The sequence below is a fragment of the Mytilus trossulus genome, chromosome 2 (genome assembly GCF_036588685.1).
Source record: "Mytilus trossulus isolate FHL-02 chromosome 2, PNRI_Mtr1.1.1.hap1, whole genome shotgun sequence".
NCBI classification, from domain to species: Eukaryota; Metazoa; Mollusca; class Bivalvia; order Mytilida; family Mytilidae; genus Mytilus; species Mytilus trossulus.
The window spans coordinates 23338653-23366144 of NC_086374.1; the positions used below are offsets into that span (position 1 = coordinate 23338653).

Here is a 27492-nt window from a genome sequence, read left to right on the forward strand (position 1 = left end):
ACTTGTTATTTATTTAAGTTCTAGGTCTCTGTTGCACTACCTCACAGTTCTTACTTGTTATTTATTTAAGTTCTAGGTCTCTCTGTTGCACTAGCTCACAGTTCTAACTTGTTATTTATTTAAGTTCTAGGTCTCTCTGTTGCACTAGCTCATAGTTCTTACTTGTTATTTATTGAAGTTCTGGGTCTATCTGTTGCAATATTCATACTCTAATTTCTATTTTTTCTTTTTTATTGCTGTTTTATTTACTAGAGCGTAATCACATTTGTAACTGTTGACTTGTTATATTATTTACAAAGCTAAGGATGATATATTTAACTTTTATGACCAAAAAATACAAAAAGTTTAAGTACAAATTACATATTCTGATGGATAAGCATTTTATTGAACTTGGCTAGGATGTTAGTTTTACATTTAATTGAAGGTGAGGTTTACCTCCTTGTATTTCATAGCACAAATGTGGGAGTAAGTTTTAGATTGATGTGGGATGCTTGTTGATTCAAACAAAATTTAAATTTTATATGTTTTGTAAATGGGTTGTAATGTTTATATCTGATCTTTGCTACTGTGAGCAATGATACTGATTTTTAGTTACACCCTATTATAAACCAACCTAATTGAGGAACCTTAATTTCTCTACGGTTTGATAATATTTTTTTAATAGATTTTTCACATTTGATTTCCTGCCTTATCCATTCAGAACATTGGTTCCACTCTATTTGTTCCAATTTATCAGCTCGCCATAGTTAAATTTTCAATGCTCATTAAATATAATTTAGTTTTAAACGTCTTTAACTAATTTTGAGTGGCTATGTATTGTTGTCAAAGGCACTTACACATTTCATTTCCATTCAGATTGTGTGCCCTGTCCCTTAATTTATGGTCTATTGACCCTAAAACTTTTAATTGGTTTAAATGTTAAAGTTTGTGATTATGTCAGTTTGAGGGTTAAACCACAAATGGTAGACCAGTGATATTTGGTGTGTGGTGGTATTAGCTTTAGCACATTTTATATCCATGGAGATATTAACAGTGACAAAAAAAGAAATGAAGATACATGCATGTTATTTTGCTGTGGATGAGTTATGGTCCATGTATGCTTTAATGTTAGCATAAATAAATGTAAGGACAACCAGATTAACTTGGTTTTTATTTGAAGCAGAAATTTCCACCTATTTTATTGGCTATTGTCTCTAACAAGAACCTGTAACATCACAAGCCTAACATCACCTACTTATTTCATTTAGTAATTAATTACCTTAAAAAAAATGAATGGAAAAACAAGATATTGTTTGTAGAAAAATGCTAGACATGTATATTAAAGGTTAAACATACATCAATTAGCCAGACAAAAATGCATGTTGTGTAGGTAGTGAAGTACAGGTAAATGGCCCTGTAAGTCGACTGGTGATATCTTAGTCTCTTGACTGATGATGAGGTATGTGCATGGTGTTCAAAAGTTAAGGATAAATATGTCATCTATTGTGTTATGGAATCATTGCAAGGTAAACAGGCCTGTTTAAAGGGGCATTAGCTTATTATTCAACCTTTTTGGGTTTAAGCATTTGTAAAATCAGAATAAAGAAATACTATCTCACTTTTAGCAGTCAACTTGGTTCAATTATGTGAAAATAGATAATAAATAAATAATTACACTCATTTTGAATCCATATTTATGAAAGCTTTCAATTTGACCTATGACCATGTGTCTCATTCATAGTTATTTTCTTAGTGCCGACAGCCCATGCAATTGGGAATAATTGTGTTTGCAACTTTAGGGTCATGCCCCCCAAGAAATTTAGAAATTAAGTGCAAAATCCTGCATTCTGAGGAGGAATAACTGCATGAATTGATAAGAAGATTCAAGATGAATAAAAAAAAAACATGATAGGATACAAAAAAAATCTTGTGACAATGTATACAATTGGTAATTTTAGAACTGAAAATTGGGGAAAAGAGCACATTTCTCTCTTGGAGTGGGGCCTAAATTCTGACCCTAAATGAGAGTTGGAAAATGCCAGAAAGGTGAAAAAATGGAGTTACCAGGAATAACCATCTGGTTGACTTATTCTGCCCACAAAAAAATATTTTAAATATGTAGAATGACGATTGACTTATATTTGTAACTGATATTATCGCTATTTTGTGCTTTTTTCCTTTGATCTTTTTTTGTGATAATTTTCATATCATTGCTTCTCGCTTGAGATGGAAAAATTATAACTAGAAACTAAGGAGGCCACCTGGCGTTGCTAACGAAATTGACATGAAATTGACAACGTCGTCATAGGTAAAATAGCGATAAACAGATTATCATTGGTCATCTCAACTCGATTGCTTTTCTCACTTTCGCTGTACCAGCTCAAGCGAGAAAATCAATCTCGTTGAGATGATCAACGATAATCTATAAATATCAATCAAACAGACCTAGAAAATCTGATTGCAAGTGCTTGCTTTCTATTTCTATTAATGTTTATATTGGGCTATATGACCTTTGGCAGTTTTGAGATGTCAATTGGGTGGATAGTTAGGGACGACATCAAAAGTTCAATGAAGGATAAAAAACTTAATTCACATAGTTTTTTCACTGACCCCCACACCCCCCCTCTTAACTTAATTTGAGTAAAAATTGATTGACCAATAGGGATATATGTAAAATCGATTTTAGATTAACAAAACTTGCAGCAATGTTGACCCCCCCAAGCCCCCCCCCACCACCACCACCAAACTATTTGATTTAAGTTTTTTATCCTACATCGATCTTTTGATGTCGTCCCTTAGATGGTGTTTAGTCTAAAATAAATATGAAATACTGATACCTTATACACATTGTTCATTGTAAATCTGGATAATTGTTTGATATCTGTTTTAGTATTTTATAAGATGAAATATGAAAATGTGGGTAGATTGTATGTGTCTCAACAAATCAAGTGACCTTTAAGGACTTTTTTGTAACGTTTACACACTTTGGTTTCCTTCCTGGAATACTCCTGAAATTTTTACACACTTTGGTTAATTCTTGGAATCTTTTTGTAAGGTTTACACACTTTTTGTTTTTTTAAATACATTGTAATAGTTATGCATTGAAAATTATGACAAAGATACATTGAATATACTCAATGAGTCAGTGAACTAGAGTTGTCTCCTTTTGTCCAATTTAGTTGTGATTGGAAGGATAATTCAAATTGATTGATTTGTAAAACAAAAAGGTATTTAAATAGAATTTTTCAAGTTCAATGTTATATTTATTAATTATTTTTACAGAGTACAGTTAGGTCATTCATTACCCATTGATTAATAATTGGCAATTTTACCAGACTTCTAAGATAGACAATGTTTGCTTTTTGTTAAAGAGTATTTGTTTTGTACAAATATAGAATGGTTTTTTTCTGCACATTAGGCTGTCCAGGACACAAAGACACACCAGTTTGATGAAAGAAAACATTGTGATTTTTATGCCCCGCTGTAGTGAAGGGGGCCATTAAGTTTTATCCTTGTATATATGTCCCAAAGTTGCTTTCTGTTCTCTTAATTTAGTTGACCTCAATTAAATGTTATGAAACTTATATACAGTGCATAATACCACATAACACAGATCAAGTTTGAAGTTTGGTGGCACTTGGTTTGTTCTAGAGTTATGCCCCTTTATAAATAGTAAAATTGCTGATATTTTTGTTTCTGTTCTCTAACTTAAATTAGCCTCAACCAAATCTTATGACACTTATACACAATGCTTATTACCACATAACTCAGATGAAGTACACATTTGGGTAGCGTCTCATATCACTTTATAACTTTTCTTGATGTGCAAGCGGGGGCATCTTCTGTGTCCAATAGACACATTTCTCATTTATTTTGTTTCAAGAGGAAGGTGACAATTTACATAAATTGTCTTCTACATGTTTATTTTTCTAGAGAAATAAACATTAAAGAAAATTAGATAAATTTATGTTTCAACTTTTCAGACAGTGTAATTAATTTTAAATGACACCTTAATGTGCCATTTCCGGTGTATAACTCATAGCAATAATTTAACCTTTTTACATTAAGACTTTACCATCAGACAGTTTTATTTTTAGCTCACCTGGCCTAAAAGGCCATGTGAGCTTTTCTTATCACTTGGCGTCAGTCGTCGTTGTTAACAATTTTTCAAACATCTTCTCCTCTGAAACTACTGAATGGATTTGAATGAAACTTAGCATGATTGTTCCTTAGATTATCCTGCACAAAGTGTGTGCTTCAATTTTTGATCCGTCAAAAAACATGGCCGCCATTACTTAAAATAGAACATAGGGGTCAAATGCAGTTTTTGGCTTATATCTCAAAAACAAAAGCATTTAGAGCAAATCTGACGTGGGTAAAAATGTTCACCAGGTCAATATCTATCAGCCCTGAAATTTTCAGAGGAATCAAACATTCCATTGTTGGGTTGCTGCCACTTAATTTGTAATTTTAAGGAAATTTTGCAGTTTTTGGTCATTATCTTGAATATTATTATAGATAAAGATAAACTGTAAACAGCAAAAATGATCAGCAAAGTAAGATCTACAAATAGGTTATTATGACCAAAATTGTCAATTGACCCCTTAAGGGGTTATTGTCCTTTAATGACAATTTTTCACAATTTGTTCATCATATTTGCTAACTTTAAAAAATCTTCTCCTCTGAAACTACTAAATGGATTTGGATGAAACTTAGCATGATTGTTCCTTAGATTATCCTGCACAATGTGTGTGCTTCGATATTTGATCCGTCAAAAAACATGGCCGCTGTTACTTAAAATAGAACATAGGGGTCAAAAGTGAAAGCATTTAGAGCAAATCTGACATAGGGTAAAAATGTTCATTAGGTCAATATCTATCAGCCCTGAAATTTTCAGATGAATCAAACAACCCATTGTTGAGTTGCTGCCACTTACTTGGTAATTTTAAGGAAATTTTGCAGTTTTTGGTCATTATCTTGAATATTATTATAGATAAAGATAAACTGTAAGCAGCAAAAATGATCAGCAAAGTAAGATCTACAAATAAGTTATTATGACCAAAATTGTCAATGGACCCCTAAAGGGGTTATTGTCCTTTAATGACAATTTTTCACGATTTGTTCATCATATTTGCTAACTTCAAAAAATCTTCTCCTCTAAAACTACTCAACCAAATTCAATGAAACTTCAACTGAATGATCAGTAGGGTGTATTAAATAAAGTTTGCGCTTTATTTTTTATTTCGTCAAAAAACATGGCCGTCATGGCTAAAAATAGAACACAGGGTAAAATGCAGTTTTTGGCTTATATCTCAAAAACTCCAGCATTTAGAGCAAATAAGACAAGAAGTTAAAGTATTTATTAGGTCAAGGTCTACCTGTCCTGAAATTTTCAGCCAAATTGGGTAACTTGTTTTTCAGGTATAATGCCCCTGAATTGATGATTTTAAAGAAATTATGCAGTTTTTGGTTATTATCTTGAATATTATTATAGAAACAGATAAACTGTTAATAGCAAAAATGTTAAGCAAAGTAAGATCTACAAATAAGTCATTTGACCAAAATTGTCAATTGACCCCTTAAGGAGTTATTGCCCTTTAAAGACTTTTTTCACAATTTGTTCATCATGTTGACTTACTTTTAAAAATCTTCTCTTTTGAAACTGCTGTATCAATTTCAGCCAAACTTAGGCTAAATGAGTTTCAGAGTATCTAGTATAAATTTTATATTTCATTTCCTTGTATGTCAAGAAACATAGCTCCTATGGCTAAAATAGAACATAGGAGAAAATGATTTTTTTTTTTGCTTTTGAAGAAAATAGGACGATTCAAAAAACATTTAAATAAATTGAAAAGCCAAAATAATCATTGATGAGAGATTTAACCAAAAAAATTAAGGTGAGCGATTCAGGCTCTTGAGAGCCTCTTGTTTTTCATTAGTTACATTTTCACTCTTCTCTACATGACCATATTGAACATAATCAATAGTAATGTAATTTCATATTGATGATGGCTGTATGGAAACACAGAATGCAGTGTTGAAGGATTGCATGGGAATATTCTAGGCTGTTTCAAGTTTATCTGACCAGCTATGGTCTAGCTGTGACACTTGTGATAACTTCTGTCCCAAACTTCAAAATATCTACCTACATCAGATTTGTCCATTTATGTTAAAACCTTGATATAGATGATATAGTTTCATTAATGTTGCAATGGCATATCCTGTTACTAGTGGACATTTTAACCAAAATCAAAAATTCTAGTTGACCTTTTAGCACTGACATGATAACCCATTCTAGTGTTATATTATTCAAATCATCTGTAACTTAGATTGATCATCTTAGCAAAAATCTAATGGAGTTGAAAAATACTAAGATTGATTTGTCCATTAAATAAAAAAATAAATGGAGTGAAAAGAGTTCAAAGGAAAAAAAGTATTAAATAGTTATGTTGTGCCCAATCACACTCCTCCCCTTAGAATGATACCATATTCTAAGGTTCAAATTATAAAATTTAATGGCGAGAAAAGTATCACTTGAACAGAACTGATGGGACTGACTAGCAGGGCCATTTATTTTTAACAAACATTTTTTACACCTTGAAAGTTATGCCATATATATCTAGATAAAAGATGACTTCTTATAAGTATAATTTTCAAAACTATTTCAAGAAATGGCACATATTTATGTACTTAATGGTAAAAACAGATCTTTCAAATTGTACAAGAACTAATTTCAGGACTTTTTAACATGTTTTTAAATATATAGTGTAATTTTGAAGGTGTTTCACACTTTTGACCTCAGCCTGTGTTTATGTGTTAGTTAGTTTATGAGTTAGTCTGATAGAAGATTTTATGGGATTTAAACATATACATCATTTCACCTTTTGTTTTATTAGCTGTCATTTTGTTTTCTTTTTACTTTTTTAGACATCAAGATTTAACAACTTTACTTCAAGTCATGAACATCAGTACTCCTCATAAAGTACTAAATAGAAATAAAGATGAGACTATGATTTATTGTGCAGTTCAATGGAATAGTTTGTCATTTGTTTGGTATGTATATCATGTTACTAATTAATTAATAAGGCTGCAACACAAAAGGTCCTGAGAACCAGGCCATATAGTTTTATCCTTATCTGTGGTCTACCACTCCTTTATTCAAGGATGAACAGTTATTAAAAGTTACTTTTTTTTCCTGAACACCTTCACAAGTAGAGCTTATTTTTAGTAAACAGTCTTCCATGATGAGTTAGATAGATTTGGTTCTGATATTTTCTGACATAATTGGCTTTGGACTATGAAAATCTAATGAAGATAGCAGTCATGCTATGGAGGGGGCATTAAGTTGTACGTCTCATAGTTGGTTTCGACTCTAACTTTAGTTTGTATCAACCAAATGTTATGAAACTTATACACAATGCTTATTTCCACTAAAACAGATAAACTTTGAACTTTGATGACATCACTTTAACCATTCTAGAGATATGCCTCTTTACAAATGAAAAATTTGCTGACTATGATGTGTGTACGTTTACGTTTGGTACTGCTCTTCTGATTTTGGGGAAGCAATGAACTTTGAAAATTTTGAGACAATAACAGTTATCAGGACTTTTTATACGACCCCAAAATTTGAAATAATTTTCGTTGTATATTGCTATCATGTTGGCGTCGTCGTCGTCCGAATACATTTAGTTTTCGCACTAACTTTAGTAAAAGTGAATAGAAATCTATGAAATTTTAACACAAGGTTTATGACCACAAAAGGAAGGTTGGTATTGATTTTGGGAGTTTTTGTCCCAACATTTTAGGAATTAGGGGCCAAAAAGGGCCCAAATAAGCATTTTCTTGGTTTTCGCACTATAACTTTAGTTTAAGTTAATAGAAATCTATGAAATTTTGACATAAGGTTTATGACCACAAAAGAAAGGTTGGGATTGATTTTGGGAGTTTTGTTTTCAACAGTTTAGGAATTAGGGGCCAAAAAAGGGCCCAAATAAGCATTATTCTTTGTTTTCGCACAATAACTTTAGTTTAAGTAAATAGAAATCTATGAAATTTAAACACAAGGTTTATGACCATAAAAGGAAGGTTGGTATTGATTTTGGGAGTTTTGGTCCCAACAGTTTAGGAAAAAGGGGCCCAAAGGGTCCAAAATTAAACTTTGTTTGATTTCATCAAAATTGAATAATTGGGGTTCTTTGATATGCCGAATCTAACTGTGTATGTAGATTCTTAACTTTTGGTCCCGTTTTCAAATTGGTCTACATTAAGGTCCAAAGGGTCCAAAATTAAACTTAGTTTGATTTCGACAAAAAATGAATCGGTTGGGTTCTTTGATATGCTGAATCTAAAAATGTACTAAGTTTCTTGATTATTGGCCCAGTTTTCAAGTTGGTCCAAATCGGGGTCCAAAATTAAACTTTGTTTGATTTCATCAAAAATTGAATGAATGGGGTTCTTTGATAGGCCAAATCTAACTGTGTATGTAGATTCTTCATTTTTGGTCCTGTTTTCAAATTGGTCTACATTAAAATCCAAAGGGTCCAAAATTAAACTTAGTTTGATTTTAACAAAGATTGAAATCTTGGGGTTCTTTGATATGCTGAGTCCAAACATGTACTTAGATTTTTGATTATGGGCCCAGTTTTCAAGTTGGTCCAAATCAGGATCTAAAATTATTATATTAAGTATTGTGCAATAGCAAGTCTTTTCAATTGCACAGTATTGCGCAATGGCAAGAAATATCTAATTGCACAATATTGTGAAATAGCTAAAAAAAAATAATTAGAGTTATCTTTCTTTGTCCAGAATATAAAGCAAGAAATATCTAATTGCACAATATTGTGCAATAGCAAGATTTTTTTTTTAATTGGAGTTATCTTTCTTTGTCTAGAATCAACTTAAATCTTTGTTATATACAATATACAATGTATATTCACTTTTTACTACCAACTGATAAATTAAAATAATCTTTACCATTCAGTGATAACAAGCAGTTTTTTTTACATCTTAATATTTTATGATGTATTTAAATGAGTAGTTATTGTTGCAAACTCCATTAGAAATTTTAATTGAGATTAGTTTTGGAATAAGGGAAAGGGGGATGTGATTAAAAAAATTGGGTACAATTTTTCTCATTTGAAATTTCATAAATAAAAAGAAAATTTCTTCAAACATTTTTTTGAGAGGATTAATATTCAACAGCATAGTGAATTGCTCTTAGAGAAAACAAAAATTTTAAGTTCATTAGAACACATTCATTCTGTGTCAGAAACCTATGCTGTGTCAACAATTTAATCACAATCCAAATTTAGAGCTGAATCCAGCTTGAATGTTGTGTCCATACTTGCCCCAACCGTTCAGGGTTCAACCTCTGCGGTCATATAAAGCTACGCCCTGCGGAGCATCTGGTTCTAAATGTTTTTCCATATAAAGCTGATTTTTAACCGGATTTTTGTGACAAAAATGTCGGTTATTGATTTGGGATGTACGGCGGGCGGGGGGGCAATAATCAAATGTTGTCCTGTCCACATTTAAAAGAATGTCTGTTTCCCCTCCCCTGGGTCTACTCTTTGTAAACAGACCAGGAAGGCAGGTAAATTTTTTTTTTCCAACTGGATGTCATGGATGGTTTGACTTGTCCACTGGAGGCCACTTATCAGTTGTTAGTGCTCAGTTTGAGTGTATTTATTTAGATTATCAATCCTTTTGCTTTCAAGCACTATTTAAAATATGCACATTTAGTGCATAAAACTAATGTAGCATTAAAGTGTATATTTACTACTTTCTGATTTGACAGTTATTAAAGCTTTTATTAATAACATATTAATACATGTATGACAAGGTGTAGATTCCAAATTGCCATAGTTTGTTGCTTGTTATACATGTATACTGTATTCAATTTCCAGGATATTTACCCTGGCACAAAAATCTTGAAAATATAAAACTGGAAATAACAGTAACAGCGGCCAGTATTTTGACCAATCGAAAATCCCAACATCTGACAGTTCCTTTTAAGATGCCATAAAGTCATTCGTACCATATTTGGTTCAAATCCACCCATTTGTATCAAGAAGAGAAGACCTTTGAAAAGTTTACGACGATGACAGACATATAGTGAATAGCAATAGCCCACATAGATGAGCTAAAAAATTAATCACTATCATGTTTGGTATATAATATTTCCCCTTTACACCTACAAATTTTTCGGAGGGTATGACATAAAACCTTGCCACTATGAATGGCGGGGTATAAAATATGACAAAGTCCACACCTGTAAAAAATTTCAGTAGCATTTCACCTAGGAAGTTACCATTTTAGCCCCTCCCACACCATTTTCCAGGCCAAAAGTTTGGGATGTAGATAGAAATTGAGTTGGTGTGGGGCAGGTTAATTTATAATGACATGAACCATACACCATCTCAAACCTTCAAGAAAATAAAGAAAATTCTTACCTTAAATAATTCCAAAATCCAAAAATTGGTCAAAAGTCACACCGTTAGCCATCTTATCAGACACAGAAACTGTCACTTCCATCATCTGTAGTTAAATTGTTCAACACGTCGTTCCATGTGCACCTTTTTGAAAAGCTGTGTAATCTATTTACCACGATGGGTAACACCTTTGAAGAGTCCTTGTACTTAAATAATTTTAACATACTTACCAGTAAATCTTGGTGCTGTTTCATCAAGTTTGAAAGGTTTTCTCATTAGGACGTCAAATGCATTTTGTGCATTACTATTAGTCTGATTATTGTTTTTTTCATTTGAAGGTGGTGCCTCCCTTATAATGTCAAATTGGACGTAGATGAGTCTCTTGTCAAAATCATGAACAACTCTTATTTCTTCAGCAAAATCGGGCTCAAAAGTCACACCATTAGCCATCTTATCAGACACAGAAACTGTCACTTCCATCATCTGTTGTTAAATCGTTCAACACGTCGTTCCATGTGCACCTTTTTGAAAAGCTGTGTAATCTATTTACCACGATGGGTAACACCTTTGAAGAGTCCTTGTACTTAATTCGTACAGAAGACAACAATGCAATCTTGTACCCCATCTTTCAAGCAGACAGTTTACCCTTGTTACATACTACTAAATTGATAGATAACTCCAGAGAGTTCCGGGAAGACTTCCGGTAATATCGGAACCAATGACAGAATGGAAACGAATTATTTTTGGGAATAAAAAAAATTCTGATTTTTTGGGGGAAAATAATTTTTTGACTCTGGCTGGGGGGGCTTATTTTTGACTCTGTCGGGGCGATGGGAAACAAACATGTTTTTTATTTTGGCCCCGTGCATTAACTCATGAACCGTTCAACCAAAGCTTTTAAAATTTTAATATGTTGTTACTGACAACTAAATGAAGGTCAAGATCAATAATGGCGATTTTGACTTTTACCGTCCAGGAGTATTGGTTCTTGAAAGATTGAAAAATGGAGTTTCCAGTCGTGTTCCTGCATTTACGCATGAACTGTTCTACCAAAGCTTCCCAAATTCCAATATGTTGTTACTGATGACAAAATGGAGGTCAAGTTCAATAATGACGATTTTGACTTTTAATGTTCAGGAGTTATGGTTCTTGATAGATTGAAAAATGGCATTTCCAGTCGTGTCCGTGCATTTACGCCTGAACTGTACAACCAAAGCTTCCCAAATTTTAATATGTTGTTACTGATGACAAAATGGAGGTCAGGCCTAAATTAGAATATTGTTTGTTTGCCCTTTTCCGACCCTATGTTTTGAAACAGGGTAGGTAAGTAGGTAAAATATTTTATTTTTTTCCCCAAAAAAATAACTTGGCTCGGTATATTATTTGTCATGGGAAGGCAGGTAGGTATAATATTTTATTTTATAGATACAAAATCTGCATAATGTCATTTTTGTCCGTTTTGTTTTTGCAAATAAGTTTTCTGGGACAATTTATTAGTTTTGAAAAAAAAATATCACGTAGAATGTGAAGCTAATTCATATGTACTACTATTTTGTTTTCAAATATCAAAATATAGAGCTGTGCCACATATCTTCAATGTTAATATGCCTGGAGCTTGATCTTATATTCTGTACTTCATACCTTGTACACTAACCTAAAGGTTTTCTGTAAAAGATAACTTTGTACTGGTAAGATTTGTCCGAGCAGACATACATTACTAGTAGAAAAAGTCTCTGGATTGTTAAAAATTTCGTGTGTGCCTTTGTTTCCAATAAAAATGTTACAAGACTTAAAACTCAATTGTCACATATTTTATATCACATTTATAAATTATCTGTATGGAAAACTTGGCGATTTTACTGCCAGATATTCTCCACTTTACAGGATTTGGTCACTTTTGGTTCATGTCAGATATAAATAATATAGCGGCATCGTTAACATAAACATCCTGATCTGCGGATCACAAAAGGCCATCCCTACATAGAATACAATGTCCTTTTACAAATTAGTTTAATTGTACACACGTTGATAATTTTGTATCAAACGAACTTTTTTGTAAATGAACCCTGCTCTTTTAAGTTTAAAGGTACAGAGTAACGTACGTGATATCATGATTTCAGGAAGCGTTCAACATCGATTTCAAACAAATGCTTTGAAACTTCAAATGCAAGTGTTCATGTCAAACGCTCAGGTGAAACCGAACGGACTGGACCTTATACGTTAAAGATAAAATCCGAGGATTCCGGTAAAAAAGTTTTAAGCGGGAAATTCAAATATAAGATTTTTGGTAGGAACAAAAAAATAAAATAAAATAAAATCTTGCTGGTAAATACAAATAAAAGATTTTTAGGCGGAACGAATTTATAGGGTCGGTCGGTAAAGGGCAAACAAACAATATTTTAATTTAAGCCTCAAGTTCAATAATGACGATTTTGACTTTTACCTTTCAGGAGTTATGGTTCTTGAAAGATTGAAAAATGGGTTTTTCAGTGGTGTCTGTGCATTTACTCATGAACCATTCAACCTAAGCTTCTCAAATTTTGATATGTTGATACTGATGACAAAATGGAGGTCAAATTTGATATTGACGATTTTCACTTTCACCGTTCATCAGTTCTGGTTCTTGTGATATTGGCAGTATACAAATAAATGTTAATAAATCCGGTTTGCTGTCGTTGTGACAGCCTCTTGTTTGTCAATCAGTTAAGGATCATTCTTTACATTAAGTTGTTTGTTTGTTTCCTTTGTGTCACCTTGATAATAGCCAGTTTGAAATAAATTAGTTGATAAAAAAATATACATTGAACTTCCATTAACCTTGATTTGTAAAAACTCTTGAAACATTGTTTTATTTTTAAATCAAATGTTTTTCATATTATTTTTTTTATTACTATTAAATTCTCTTATTTTTCAACTAGAAAAACGCCTAGCTGAAATAAAAAATAAAAGTTATACAGATAAAGTTTCCATACTGTTTGAAATAGAAGGAACATGTATTCATATGTTAGTTTTTAACATTAGGAACTTTCTGACATGACCCACTCTAAGAAAATAAATTATATCTCTTTCTGCATTCTGACAGCTAATTGTTTAATTTTTAAAAGACATCAAAATATTTTTTCTGCAAAGAAACCACCTTTACCTCTAGATAATCAGGTCACAAAATATTGGATAAAAAATATGAAAAAAAATAATTGTACAGGGCTTCCCCCAGGAAATGTATATTTCCAGACCAACAATTTATATCCAAGATGGTAAAAGGAGGGAATGAGGAAAAAATATGTGAAATCAAATGTATAAGTGCTCTCACACCTACAGATATCATTTCCTAGGAAATTCATCTTATTTATATTAAAAAAGGTTCACATCACTGTAGTTATATAAATCATTTCTTTGTCTAAGAATGGCTGTCTTAACTTTTATAAAGTTTCTCAAGACAATAGATTGGTAACAATAAGAGATAATTTTAGAACGACTGATTTTAATAATAATGAAGACTGTGACTCTAACAACATGCTCTTTTGTGTCTTCTAGACAGTTCATGGTAAATTTATAAGGATAAACCAGACAAAATGAACCAGAATTGTCTAATTTGATAAAAAAGAATCTTTTATAAGATCAATGATTTATCAAATGAATAGGTTGTGAAAACAGGGTTTGATAAAAGAGTTGACATGTTTTTTGTGTCTAAGAAATTTGATGGAAAGTCTTCTAATTAAGTATGCATGTGAAGAAGTATTACTGATAGTCAATTGGTCTGCAAACACCGTTATTTCATAGTGCATTTCTTTATACAGAATTTTTTTTTTTTTTAAATCTCGCCTGCTCTTTGTCAATGATATTTTAAAAGTGTGGTGTACTACTTTTGGGACAAATTGTATCACAATTATAGAAAACTTCATCATAGTTTTGATTCAGGCAAACTTTTTTGATACAAACAAACAAATAAAGCTAACTATGTGACCTTCTTTAAATAAAGTATTGTTATTATGTTAAGGCAAGCATGGTGTTGTTATGAACAAACATAGTTTTGTTAAGGGGAAACAAAGTTTTGTTACAAGAAAACATTATTGTTACACTATCCAGGCAAATTTTGTTTTGTTATGTTTTAACAGTGTACAGGCAAACATGGTTTTGTTAGGTTTTAACAGTGTACAGGAAAACATGGTTTTGTTATGTTTTAACAGTGTATAGGCAAACATGGTTTTGTTATATTTTGGCAGTGTACAGGCAAACATGGTTTTGTTATGTTTTGGCAGTGTACAAGCAAACATGGTTTTGTTATGTTTTAACAGTGTACAGGCAAACATGGTTTTGTTATGTTTTAACAGTGTACAGGCAAACATGGTTTTGTTATGTTTTGGCAGTGTACAGGCAAACATGGTTTTGTTATGTTTTGGCAGTGTACATGCAAACATGGTTTTGTTATGTTTTGGCAGTGTACAGGCAAACATGGTTTTGTTATGTTTTAGCAGTGTACAGGCAAACATGGTTTTGTTATGTTTTAACAGTGTACAGGCAAACATGGTTTTGTTATGTTTTGGCAGTGTACAGGCAAACATGGTTTTGTTATGTTTTAATAGTGTACAGGCAAACATGGTTTTGTTATGTTTTGGCAGTGTACAGGCAAACATGGTTTTGTTATGTTTTAACAGTGTACAGGCAAACATGGTTTTGTTATGTTTTGGCAGTGTACAGGCAAACATGGTTTTGTTAAATGTTTAGCAGTGTACAGTCAAACATGGTTTTGTTATGTTTTGGCAGTGTACAGGCAAACGTGGTTTTGTTAAATGTTTTAGCAGTGTACAGGCAAACATGGTTTTGTTATGTTTTAACAGTGTACAGGCAAACATGGTTTTGTTATGTTTTGGCAGTGTACAGGCAAACATGGTTTTGTTAAATGTTTTAGCAGTGTACAGGCAAACATGGTTTTGTTATGTTTTGGCAGTGTACAGGCAAACATGGTTTTGTTATGTTTTGGCAGTGTACAGGCAAACATGGTTTTGTTATGTTTTGGCAGTGTACAGGCAAACATGGTTTTGTTAAATGTTTTAGCAGTGTACAGGCAAACATGGTTTTGTTATGTTTTAACAGTGTACAGGCAAACATGGTTTTGTTATGTTTTAACAGTGTACAGGCAAACATGGTTTTAATATGTTTTAACAGTGTACAGGCAAACATGGTTTTGTTATGTTTTAGCAGTGTACAGGCAAACATGGTTTTGTTTAATGTTTTAGCAGTGTACAGGCAAACATGGTTTTGTGATATTTTAGCAGTGTACAGGCAAACATGGTTTTGTGATATTTTAGCAGTGTACAGGCAAACATGGTTTTGTGATATTTTAGCAGTGTACAGGCAAAGTAATCAAATACATGGAATGTAAAACAAATGGAATGTATTGAAAAGAAAATGATGAATAGATTATTGTTCGCTAAAAGAATAGTTGCATATTGGGTTAGAGAACAAGTGTAACTATCAATCGAAACTGTGTGGCACTCCCTTAATACTGTACATCCTCTTTCTGACTGTATGTGACTACATCTGACACAACCTAACAAACACCTCATTGACACTTATATTACTGCTGTAAAGCAGATAACCATCTTTCTATACTTTAGTGAGTCCATCGGGTCCAACTCAAAAATCGTCAATGTAAAGCAAAATATACAACATAAAAACACTAAAAGAGACTCTAATTGTATCTAATAAAAATGTATTATTTCCATCTGTTTCTACATCAGTTAAATATGTTACCTCTTAATAATCAGATGTTTCTTTTTTAAGACAAAAATGCCAACATATTTTTAAAATTGATTATTTTTATGTGTTTCAGACGTTTGGGTCAACAACATTCTGTAGCCTAATGGGACAACAGATGTCAGTTGATGACCAGGATGAGGGATTCAAAAATATTATAAGTCGTATGCTACAGGAAGCAGATGAAGAAAATGATTCTGCTAAAGTGAATTCTGGGAAGAAAAGTAATGAAAAGTTTATAACAGATTCAGATGTAGGACTTGAAAATAAAGTGAAAGTGAATAATTCTGAGCAAAGCACAACAAATGAACAAAAGGAAAAGGATAAAACTGAGCTAATTGATACTAAAACTAGTACCGAGCTCACTGATGATGTTTATAAAAAATCTCATCTAGAGCCTAATGATGATCTATTCGAAAAATCACATGCTGATTTCAGGGAAAATAAAAACCTAGGTATGAGTGTTTCATCAGAATTTAGAAAGTCTACTGAAAATGCTCAATCGCCAAATTTACAAAATATTAAACAAGAGCAACAGACAGATGAGAGTGGATGTTTGGAAAAGGACCAGGTCAAAATTACTAAAGAGAAAGAAAGTATATCTGCTCCTGGTAAGAAATCAGCCACTCGCACGGAAATGACAAATGAAAAACTGAAAGAAATTACAGCAAAACATAATGCAAAGGATAAACCTAAAAGTTTAGAGACTGTATTTTTAAAGGATAGAATTGACAATTTAATTACGAGTTGTTTGTCATCCAAAAATTATGAATCTGATATAGAAGGAAAAAATAAATCTGTAGTGGATTCAAATCAAACATCGTTACAGTTAATTAAACAAGAAAATAGAGATACATTTGATAGTAGTACAAGTCATTCACTATCAAGTAGAAGCGAAGAAGTCAACAAAGTTGTACAGGATAACAATACAAATTTAGTACAGTCACAAAACTGTAAAACTGGAAATCTTGAACAGGTGCAAAATGTAGAAAATCAAAACAATTTGAAAATGGAAATAAATACACAAGGAGTATCAAAACAAAAGGAAGGGAATCGTGAGACAACTACATTTCAAACCCTAATTGAAAAAGTTTTAGATAATTCATTACAAAAAACTAAATCAGTTGATTCTGGACCAAATTCCAATGGGTGTAAGCAGGTGTCAGAGAATGTAAGACAGATATCCGACAATAGAATCCCCAACAGAAATCATCTTCATACAATCAAAAATGAAATACGAAACGAACTATTGGTCAAAGACACTAGTGATAGACCAAGAACTGAGGCCAAACCACCAGATGACATGTCAATCAATAAAAGTAAAGTAGTTTATTTAAAGGATCATATAGAAAAGGTTCTGGAAAAGAGTTTTCAAAATTCCTCAAAGAAGGACAACGAAGAAATAAGGGGACAGGAGCGCACACCATCTAAACAACCAGATGAACGTTTCCAACATAAAGAAAATGATCTAAGGACAATTCATAGGGAACGTAGTCAAAGTTTAGTAGGTGAACCTGTAAGGCATTACAGGGACAGAAGTCATAGTTTTAGTGCTCAAGAGGCAAGTATAGAAATGAAACGTCATAAATCTTTAGAGGCTTATGATTTAGAACATTTGGGTCCTCCTAAATTAATAAAAGTGTCAGATATATATCCTGATGTCAACAGAGATCAAAGTCGTTATCTCCAGCCCCCTAGAATAGATACATTTGATGGAAATAGTCGGGGATCATTTAAAAGTGCAATGTCACCAGGAGGAAGTTATTCCAGATCACCATTAGATCAGTCACCTGTATCTCCATATTACAATCATAGTCCAAATTCATGGCATGGACATTCACCAAGAGAACATGTAATACCTTCAAATTTATCACCTAAACAAAATGTGCCATCCCCTGGTTACCAGTCAGCCCGATATCCTGTTTCTCCTGGATATCCACCTTCAAGGTACAGCAATGGACCACAGGCTTCACAAAAACCAATAAGTAATAGGGGATTTCAGCAGCCTTATCCCCAAGCTGTTCCAGGTTATCTTACCAATTCACCTGATAGTCGAACAAATTACCAGACAGGCAACCAGCAGATTTCACCTAATGCTCAACAACATATGAATCGAAACTATCCACAACATTTTTCAACACGACCAGTAGTCAGTAGTTCACAAAATTTTCATTCAAATGAACTTCATTCCAAGCACCAGATGTCTCCAGGTCAACCATACCAACAAGCGTCACCACGACAACTGCCGTATCCATCCAATCATCCACAGATGTCACCATCGCCTCACGTTCCGTATTCAAATGAGAGTACTCAGCAGATGCCCCGGGCAATGATGCCATCACCACAACATTATCCAACACATTCTGATCATAATCAAATTTACCCACCAACATCAAACATGCATCATGTTAGACAAACACATCCAGGTTATTCTCCCATGAATAACAGAAATAACGGTGCAGGATATGTGGACACACCAATGAGAAATGCTCAAATAAGTCAGGTAGCTCCTAGAATGGCAGGTCCAATGCATCGATCTCCTCAGTATAATGTAGAAGGACATAATAGAAATCCATCAGTTTCATCTGCTATGGCTCTGGGTCCAGTGCCACCCCAACATTACTTTAAACAGCAATCCCAGAAACCACCACAACTTTTCCCATCATCTCCCCCAATTCCATCTGTTCGTGAATTTCACCCTAATAGAGCTGTATTTCAGACTCCCCCACATGCAGCTGTTCGACCAGAAACTAAATATAGGCAGCCTGAAGCAGTAGAAATACCGCCAAGGATACCAAGTCGTTCTGAAGAAAAAGTAAATAGACAGCCCCGTCATGAGCATGCGTTAGACTTTTCAGTAAATAGAGAAGATTCTAATGTTGATCAAGACATGCAGCCTTTAGACTTAACATGTAAAGTCAAAACTAAACCGAAAGAAGTTCCAATAACTCGACCAGCAAGTAAATGTTATTCTGGTTTTGAGTATCTTGTTAAAGGACAGTTTGAAAAGGGTGTATTTGAGGAGAACTCTGGTTCTCATCCACATAAACAAGCTGTTAGTTCACAATACTCTTCACAAACTCAGGTAGCTTATCCTAATTATGAAGCTCAAAACAGGACAGAAAACATGCTCAGACCATCTGAAAGTGATACAGGTAACCGTAGTTACAGTCAGATGCCAGTACAACAGTCTTTACAAGGTCAAAATGATTGTCATAATTATAGACCAAATTCTCGTGTACAAGTTACTATGTCACCTCAGACATCAAGTCTGAATGATGACATGATTTCAACTGACAATTGCATTAAAGTTCAAAGTCCAATAAATCAGTCAGTTCATCTGCCGCAAGATCAGAAAAAAGGACCAAATGTTTCCAGGCATGAACCAATACAAAATATTCTTGGCAGTCATTCCCCAACAGATATCTTGTATTTGATTTGTCGTTTATGTGGTCAAACTTATGGTAGTCCATATGGATTTAGAAAACATTTCAGAAACCAACATGGATTTGAACCACGAGCTGAGCATACAATTGTTCAAACAATATCTGAAACAAAAACTGCAAAAACTGCTTTGCTTTCACCATCACCAAACCAACAAGCCATATTGGTTGCGCAGCACCCAAATACTTTGTCTACGAGTTCTGTGGATGAAAATAAAATCAGCGTGGCTGAAAACCCCAGGGCTCTCAGTCATACTAAGACCATGAGAGTCCCAGTCAATCAAGAAGGTGATACAGAAACTGTAGCTATTGTAAAAGAAGAAAACATGGATTATATGTCGTCAGATGGTGCATGTGATATCCAGAAAATGGAGTCTGATGGTGGAAACAGGAAATATCTTGAGTGCCATGAATGTGGGCAGACTTTTCAATTGAACGATTTTGGTGCATACAAGCGCCACTGCAGACAACATGGACATCCAAAAATAAACAATCCATTTGATCCTAGTTTTACTTCTGATCAACAGAATATGAATTCTAATTCTGGAGAAGATATCAAAAGTAAAGACGATTCTAGAGGGGACATCTCAAATGTGTGTAAAGAATGTAATATACCGTTTGCCTCATCTGACTTTTTAAAGGAGCACATGAATTCAATACATCCTGAAATAACGATTTATTCTTGTTCAACATGCAGTGATAAATTTTTAGATGAAGCTGCATATCAAATTCATATAAAAAGTCATATAGAAACCAAGGATACAAATGACGTTACTGTTTCTATGAAAAAGAGACTCATTGGAGATTTTCAGAAAGGTCAATTTGAAAGTAAACAAGAGGAGATAATATCTTCAACAAGTGTTACTAAAAGTGCAGCAGACTCAATGGTCATCACAGCTAGTCCTGACAGCAGTTCAGATATGATAAAGAAAACATTATCTGTTGTCGACAGTCAGACAGGACCTCTTACTCCAAATGTACAATCACAATCTGATAAACAGTCAAATGAATCAGATTCTAATTTGGAAATTAAAATGGAGATTTCACGCCAGAACAGTTGTGACTCAGCAACACAGAAAATAGATGACAGTAGTGATAGTGATACTCTTTACCTTCATAAAAAGTTTGGTTCAAAACGCAAATTTATAACAAGTTTGAATAATGATGTCATTGAACCAAAAGTATTTAGAAAGGATAAAAGTCCTGGGAATACAAGAAGTCCTAGTGTATTGTCAACAAATAGCTGTGATTCAGAACAGCCAGATACTAAATCAGAATCTGATCAAGAATCTAATATATCTAGTTTGAATATGGATGGTATGGATGATTCAAAACTAGGTAAATGTTCTGGTAAGACTGAAGCTAGGCACCAATTGCCGTTTGTATGGGACCGAGTAACTCGCAGTCAAGTTGGAAGAAAACCAGCAAAGAATTGAAATAGAATGTTTTGATATTGATATTATTGTGTCATACTTGTTAATGAAGTCATTTGTTATAAATGGCGAACATTTTAATATCAGATATTGTCAACTTTTTTCTCTCTCAATTTTTATACATATATTTCAAAGTGGCCATTTTATATGAGTACAATGGATCCAAAAACATAAGGCTTCTAATATTTGATTCTAAGAATTATGAAGACCTATACTATATGGTCAAATGGTCAGTTTTAAATTGATTTGTATAAAAGTATATACTAAATGAATTTAGCATTGAAAAGCTTGAACATATTGAAATAATTCAAATATAAATTATAAAAAAAAATACTTTAAGAATATTAAGATTTCTGTAACTTGCATGGTCTAAAGGGCCAATTTTAAGCTATTGCCATCACTTGACATCTGTTGTCTATTGTTAATATAGATACAGGGGAATGGTCAACCATATGTCCCCATTCAAATGCATTGATCCTCCCCAAAAAAATGGGGGTTCCAACCCCCTGGATCTACCACTGAGATATTACACGAGTGCTACAGGCTCCTATCAGTTAACTTTTATTTCTGAGAGGATAATTCAAATATTGAAGGTAACCAAGGGAATCTTTGGAATTAAGTTCATTTGCTCATTTCAATTAAGACTGCTGTTGACCATGTTGTACCTCAGACCTCAGTCAGTTGATTGTATTAATGAATTTAAAGTGCCAATAGGAAATAAGATTAATATAGATTTTAGATAAGATTTTGGTGCTTAATGTTTACTTTGATAAACAAAAATTACTGTAAATTCTGAAATTTTAGATGTTTGTATTATTGTGAAATTTGCATCTGGATATGTTACATAAGAATTATAAATGCATTTAAATTTTGATAGCATTATTCATAAGCAGAATGAATTGAAATTATAATCATGAAACTCACGTTTTTGCCTATTCAGGCATTGTCAACAATCTCAATAATAATTGCAGACAAAAAATTCTAAATTTACAGTGCATGTTTAATTTAGAAGATAAATCAATGTTTATTTTAAAATTCAATGAACCGTTATGTTATATTTTCTATCCAAAATGTCAGATGCTAAAAATATGAATTTATATTGTCTAGACTTCGGTATAGTAACAACAGAATGCATTAGATTCAGGACAACATTTAAATCAACAATTGTCTTTTAAAAAGTTTTGTTGTGTTTCGTAACGATCATTTTTTACCATGTACTGTTATCAGATATTTGAATGAATCAATGCATAATTTGTACATAGGCTTACATTAGATGTATGTACTCAAGGTGATATTTTGTACAACGAAATATATGAGTGTTTAGATTAGCCTGTACCATTTGTTATGTTTGAAAGTTGTTAATGTCTTCATACTAATTGTGATTATTTCATAGTTCTGGGAAATGTATTAGAAGTGAAAGAACTTCTATTTTATGCCTACATTTTAGGCCATGGACTAAATTATTATCTGTGGCTCCTAATTACATGTATATTTTATGCTTTTTGCTTAGTTTTTGTAATTTCAAGATTTTTATTATTTGATGTGAGCTTTTATGTAGGTGGGTTTTTGTTACTCGTTAAATCTTTTATTAGAAACTGGCAAATTGTAGCATAAAAAGAAATTTTGCGAAAAATAAAATTATCATTTCAAAAGGTTTAATTCTCCACCCCTTTTTGCATAAGGCTGATGGAATACAGTGAAGGGTGTTGTCCCATAGAATAAATATATTTTTACCAATAATGAGCACACTGTAAGGATGTAGATTGTGATTCCAACAGAATGAATCGCAAAACAATTTGAGCTTACATTGTTGGTGCATACTTTATCCATCCAACTCCTACAGTTTCAAACTGAAATATTTCCCTTCATTTAATGTTTAAAGATATGAAACATATGTGCATATTGTCAGGTCAATTTAGTTAATCAAATATGGAAAAATACTTTAACTAGGTCAATAATCAACTATTTCTTTATGTACATATAGTACAACATGTAGGTTGAAACATGTGTGTCTTACATACATACGTAGGTTATACATACAGAGATGTATGTTAATTGCAGTGCTAACAACAAAATACAGTTCACCCAATTAAATTCAGTGCTTAAAGACTTTTTTATTTTATGCATTAATATGGCTTAAACTTTTGTTTTCGAATAGTTAACTCAAAAATCTTTTTCTTTGTATTAAATGATGGTTAATGTCCGGAGTGGAATATTTTAAATATAAATTTAGATCAATTGCATTTTAAGGTCATACTAGACCAACATGCCAAGTAGGATTTTTCACATACCAGCTAATTTGTTAACAGTAAAGTTAGTTCATCTGACTAGTGATCACTATTCTAACTTCTTGCCTAGCATTTTGTTGCTGGTTTGTAATGACTAATTTTTGGAGAGTCTGGTTTGTCCCAGATGTTCTTAATTGCTATTAAGTTAGTTAAGGATGTTGGGATAAAGTTCAATTAAGTCCTGGTCACTTGCTGTTAAGCATAATTTCAGCCACCCTCCTTAAATGTTTTTTGTGAGTAAACATGAGGTTACCAAGTTTAAGGGGGTTCGCGGGTCTAAATCATTTATATAGGATTTCTCTATAATTTTCAATAAATGAACTTTATCTTAAAGTTAATAGAAAAATAAAATAAAAAAGTGGGGTCACCGTTCATTTGCGCTCACAATCTGCCTACGAAAGAAGCATACATTTTTGTAAAAATGGCTTTTTTCTGTTGAAGTAATAGGAAAAATAAAGGTAATATCGAAATAAAAAAAGAAATTTATTACAGAAATCGCTCAAATTTTACAATAATTTAGTTTAAGTACAGCTTATATGGAAATTATATTAAAAAATATAGGTCACCGATGTGTTGAAAAAGATATTTCAATTTTAAAGCCAAAAAATGGCATTTTTTTCACCAAAGGGAGATAATTTGGAACTTTTTCAATGATGTATACATTTTAAAAGTCATCTGGGGCCAACACGAATTGATTGTTTTGAAAGATTTTTGTCCCATATGATAAAGTAACAACAACAAAAGGTAACAAATGAAATTTGTATTGAAAAACAAATGTTTAATTTTTTCTGAAATTTTTATACCCTCGAGCCTCCTTAAGATCCTATCCATGTCAATTTCCAAACAATTTTTTAATGATTAACCATAAAGTATGTGTATCTCATTACCACATATTTTGTTTAGAAAACAATTAACATGCAAGGTGAAATATTCCTACTATGGACAAAGGGAGATAACTCAATTAAAAAATATTTCCTAACTACTATTTCACCATACACATACAGCAAGATTAAGCCCCTCAATGCACTTTGGTTTTATGTAAAACCTTTGTTAAAATCCTGCATTTTAGTAGTAACTGCTTTTACTATATTCATATCTGAGCTAAAAAGAGCTTAAGTCAAAAAAGGGTTTCTGTGCATTTATTTAAACTTAAAGGGCTAACATGGTTGGAAGTGAAATTGATCATGTTTGTTTTAATGAATTAATATTTTGTGAAAGCTTTTGATGACCCTTACTGACATAAACCCTAGGTTTCTCCCAAGAAATACAAGCTCTTTTAAACTATAGTTTGGTATTGTACAATGTTATGGTGCTATTGAATAGATAAAGCTAACAAGCATTGCTCATTGATTGTAGACATATTTATTTAATTGGTGTTTAGCTCATATGGACCAAAGGGTTATTTTGAGGTATATGCAGCATGTATGTCATCCATTTAGTGACTCTTTTATTTTCAACATCCCCATTAAAATTGATACAAACTTTGCAGAACTAATGTATGAAAGTTTCCATATGGAAACAAGTTCTTTGGTCCAGTCAGCCAAAATATCATTGCTGCTAGAATTAACTCTTAAGTCTGATTGGTCAAGGAAAAGGTCAATGAATGCATTTAACCCTTAAAATCACAATACTGCAAGAAATTGGCAGTAACAGTGTTTTATCATGTTAGTATTTTCATTTTCTCACAAATGATCATTTTGGTCAGAGCATGTAGGCAATGTTTCTGAAATCCAAATCATGTATATTGTTGTGACTTTATAATGGCATGATAAAAAAAAATTTGTAAAATAGCTCAATTCAGGTATATCAAAATATTTGTATGTAAAAATAGTGCTATAATTTCAGGTTTGAATTCTCATGGATTTTCTGTAACATTTTAACCCTTTGCTTGCCCTGCAAAACAGGGCCAAAGGAAAAGAAACTAAATCTACGTTAGTGTTGTAATTAAGTTTGCAATCTACATATAATGTGCTATTTGATGATTTGGAGAACATGCTAAAAATTTCTAAATTGTAAGATCTGAAATTAGACTGTTAGAAAAATGTAACAGTATAGAGACGGGACTCTCATAATAATCCAGTTTAGCAGAACAAATAGTAAGTGCTATTCCTACTCTGAAATAGAATTCTTCTTTGTTATCTATGTTACAACAAGAAATAGGCTATGACATATGAATTTAATATTCTGAACAGTGTGCATGCAAGTTCCAAACTTGTATTACCAATTGATTTATGTAGGAAACTTTTACTCTCTATTTTATATTTATTGCCATGGTGATGACAAAATATTTAAATTTGAAATATATAGCACTATTTATCTTATGCACAAGGGTGAAACAAGTTGTTAAATACTGGATAAGGCCATATGTGTTTCATTTAATGATAAATGTATTTTAGGCCAATCCGTGTTGTATTTTTTTCAGTGGAAGAACTTTAAAAAGTTTTTAGTTCTGCTTTAAATTTTAAGTGATTTCAATCATTACTTCATATTAGGACCAGAAGGATATTAGTGGCATATTTATGACTTCAAATAGAGATAGTAGAAACTGTTTGGGATGTTTAATTGTTTTATGATGTTGTGTGTTTTAAATTTATTCATTCTTGTTAGACAAGACAAAATTGAAGCAGATTGTTTCCTTATTTTAACATAAAATGTTAAGACTATTGTAATTTGGTTGTACAAAAAAAAATCCTTAAGAAGATACTCAAATTAGGAGTAAAAAGTGCACCCTGTGCTATCAAATTATTTTCCGGTACTCATTGGTTGGTAGGCTAATTTTTGAATTGTGCCTTTTTAATAGCTTAATGTTACAATTCAAAGATTTGATTGTTTCTTCAATTATTGTTTAAGTCAACAATTGTTTTTTCATGAGATGATTAAGATAATATTTTTTATTTTTACTACAGTACATATTTCACTAATTTAAACAATGGTTTGGTCTCAAGGGAGACAATCCTCACAGGTCTATCCAATGATTGGGTTATCCTTTATAAATGAATTATTAAAGCAACCTGGTATATCATGTAAATATGCTTTTGGACTGTTAAAGCTAGTACTGTAATAGTTTTATAATTTTGTTCTACAAAACATAATCAAGTCAGTTTTCATTTTTTACTTGATTTGTACACGTTAAAGTGTACACTACTTGTGTTGTTAAATTAATACAGAAAGTAGAAAACATTTTCATTCTACATCCTGGTAAGATTATTTTCATTCTACATCCTGGTAAGATTATTTTCATTCTACATCCTGGTAAGATTATTTTCATTGATACAATGATTACTTGTTTACATATTTACCAATTGAAATTGATACATGCAGAGTGTTTTTGTATTTGAAAAAGGCTTAACTTAACAAATATTTGAAACTATTTATCCACTAGTCAAATTGAATTTACTCAGATTCTGCATAGCAGGACAGCCATGCAAATGAATTTTCAATAATTGAAACATTTCTTGAAATTAGTCTTACTATTAGTAGCTAAAAATCTATTATTGCTTGTTTAACAAGCTTTGAAGTATATGTTGAGATGAATCATACACAGTTATTCTGAAATCCATAGAGTAGTGCTTATCACAGATCCTTATGCTAGTTCATATAGGATCAACCGTCCATCATGATCACATTTATCATAATCATGATTATGAGTGCTTAAAGCCAATTTTTATTGTACATTGTTGTATGTTGTTTTGCTTGCCAAAGGCAAACTGTTGACTTGTTGGACAATTGATATTGGATGCAATAAAATTGTTTGTATATTATAAAAGTTTTGTTTCATTACACCTATCATGGATGTATGTTAGTTATGATTCCTTGACCATATAGGAAGAAAGAGATGTAATAGGATTGCAAATGAGACAACTAGCAACCAATCTTTGAAAATTAAAGGCAGAAAACCTGCCAAATTCACATAACAACAGGATGAACACTATATAAAACACAAGAAAAACTGCTCAGTTCACATACCAACAGGATGCACACTATAAAACACAGAAAACCTGCTCAGTTCACATACCAACAGGATGAACACTATATAAAACACAGAAAACCTGACCAGTTCACATACCAACAGGATGAACACTATATAAAACACAGAAAACCTGACCAGTTCACATACCAACAGGATGCACACTATAAAACACAGAAAACCTGCTCAGTT

At 32.4% G+C, this 27492-nt stretch overlaps 1 protein-coding gene across 2 annotated transcripts in view; it reads left to right on the forward strand.

Moving 5' to 3' along the window:
• The window catches only part of LOC134706777 (uncharacterized), a 57096-nt gene extending 29997 nt beyond the window's left edge, over nucleotides 1–27099 (forward strand). For both annotated transcript variants that reach the window (XM_063566043.1, XM_063566044.1), the window contains 2 exons: nucleotides 6907–7032; nucleotides 16246–27099. In XM_063566043.1, the coding sequence (XP_063422113.1) occupies nucleotides 16276–21048 (4773 nt within the window). In that variant the 5' untranslated portion in view covers nucleotides 6907–7032; nucleotides 16246–16275 and the 3' untranslated portion in view covers nucleotides 21049–27099. The remainder of the gene's footprint in view (nucleotides 1–6906; nucleotides 7033–16245) is intronic.
• Nucleotides 27100–27492: the final 393 nt, after the last annotated feature.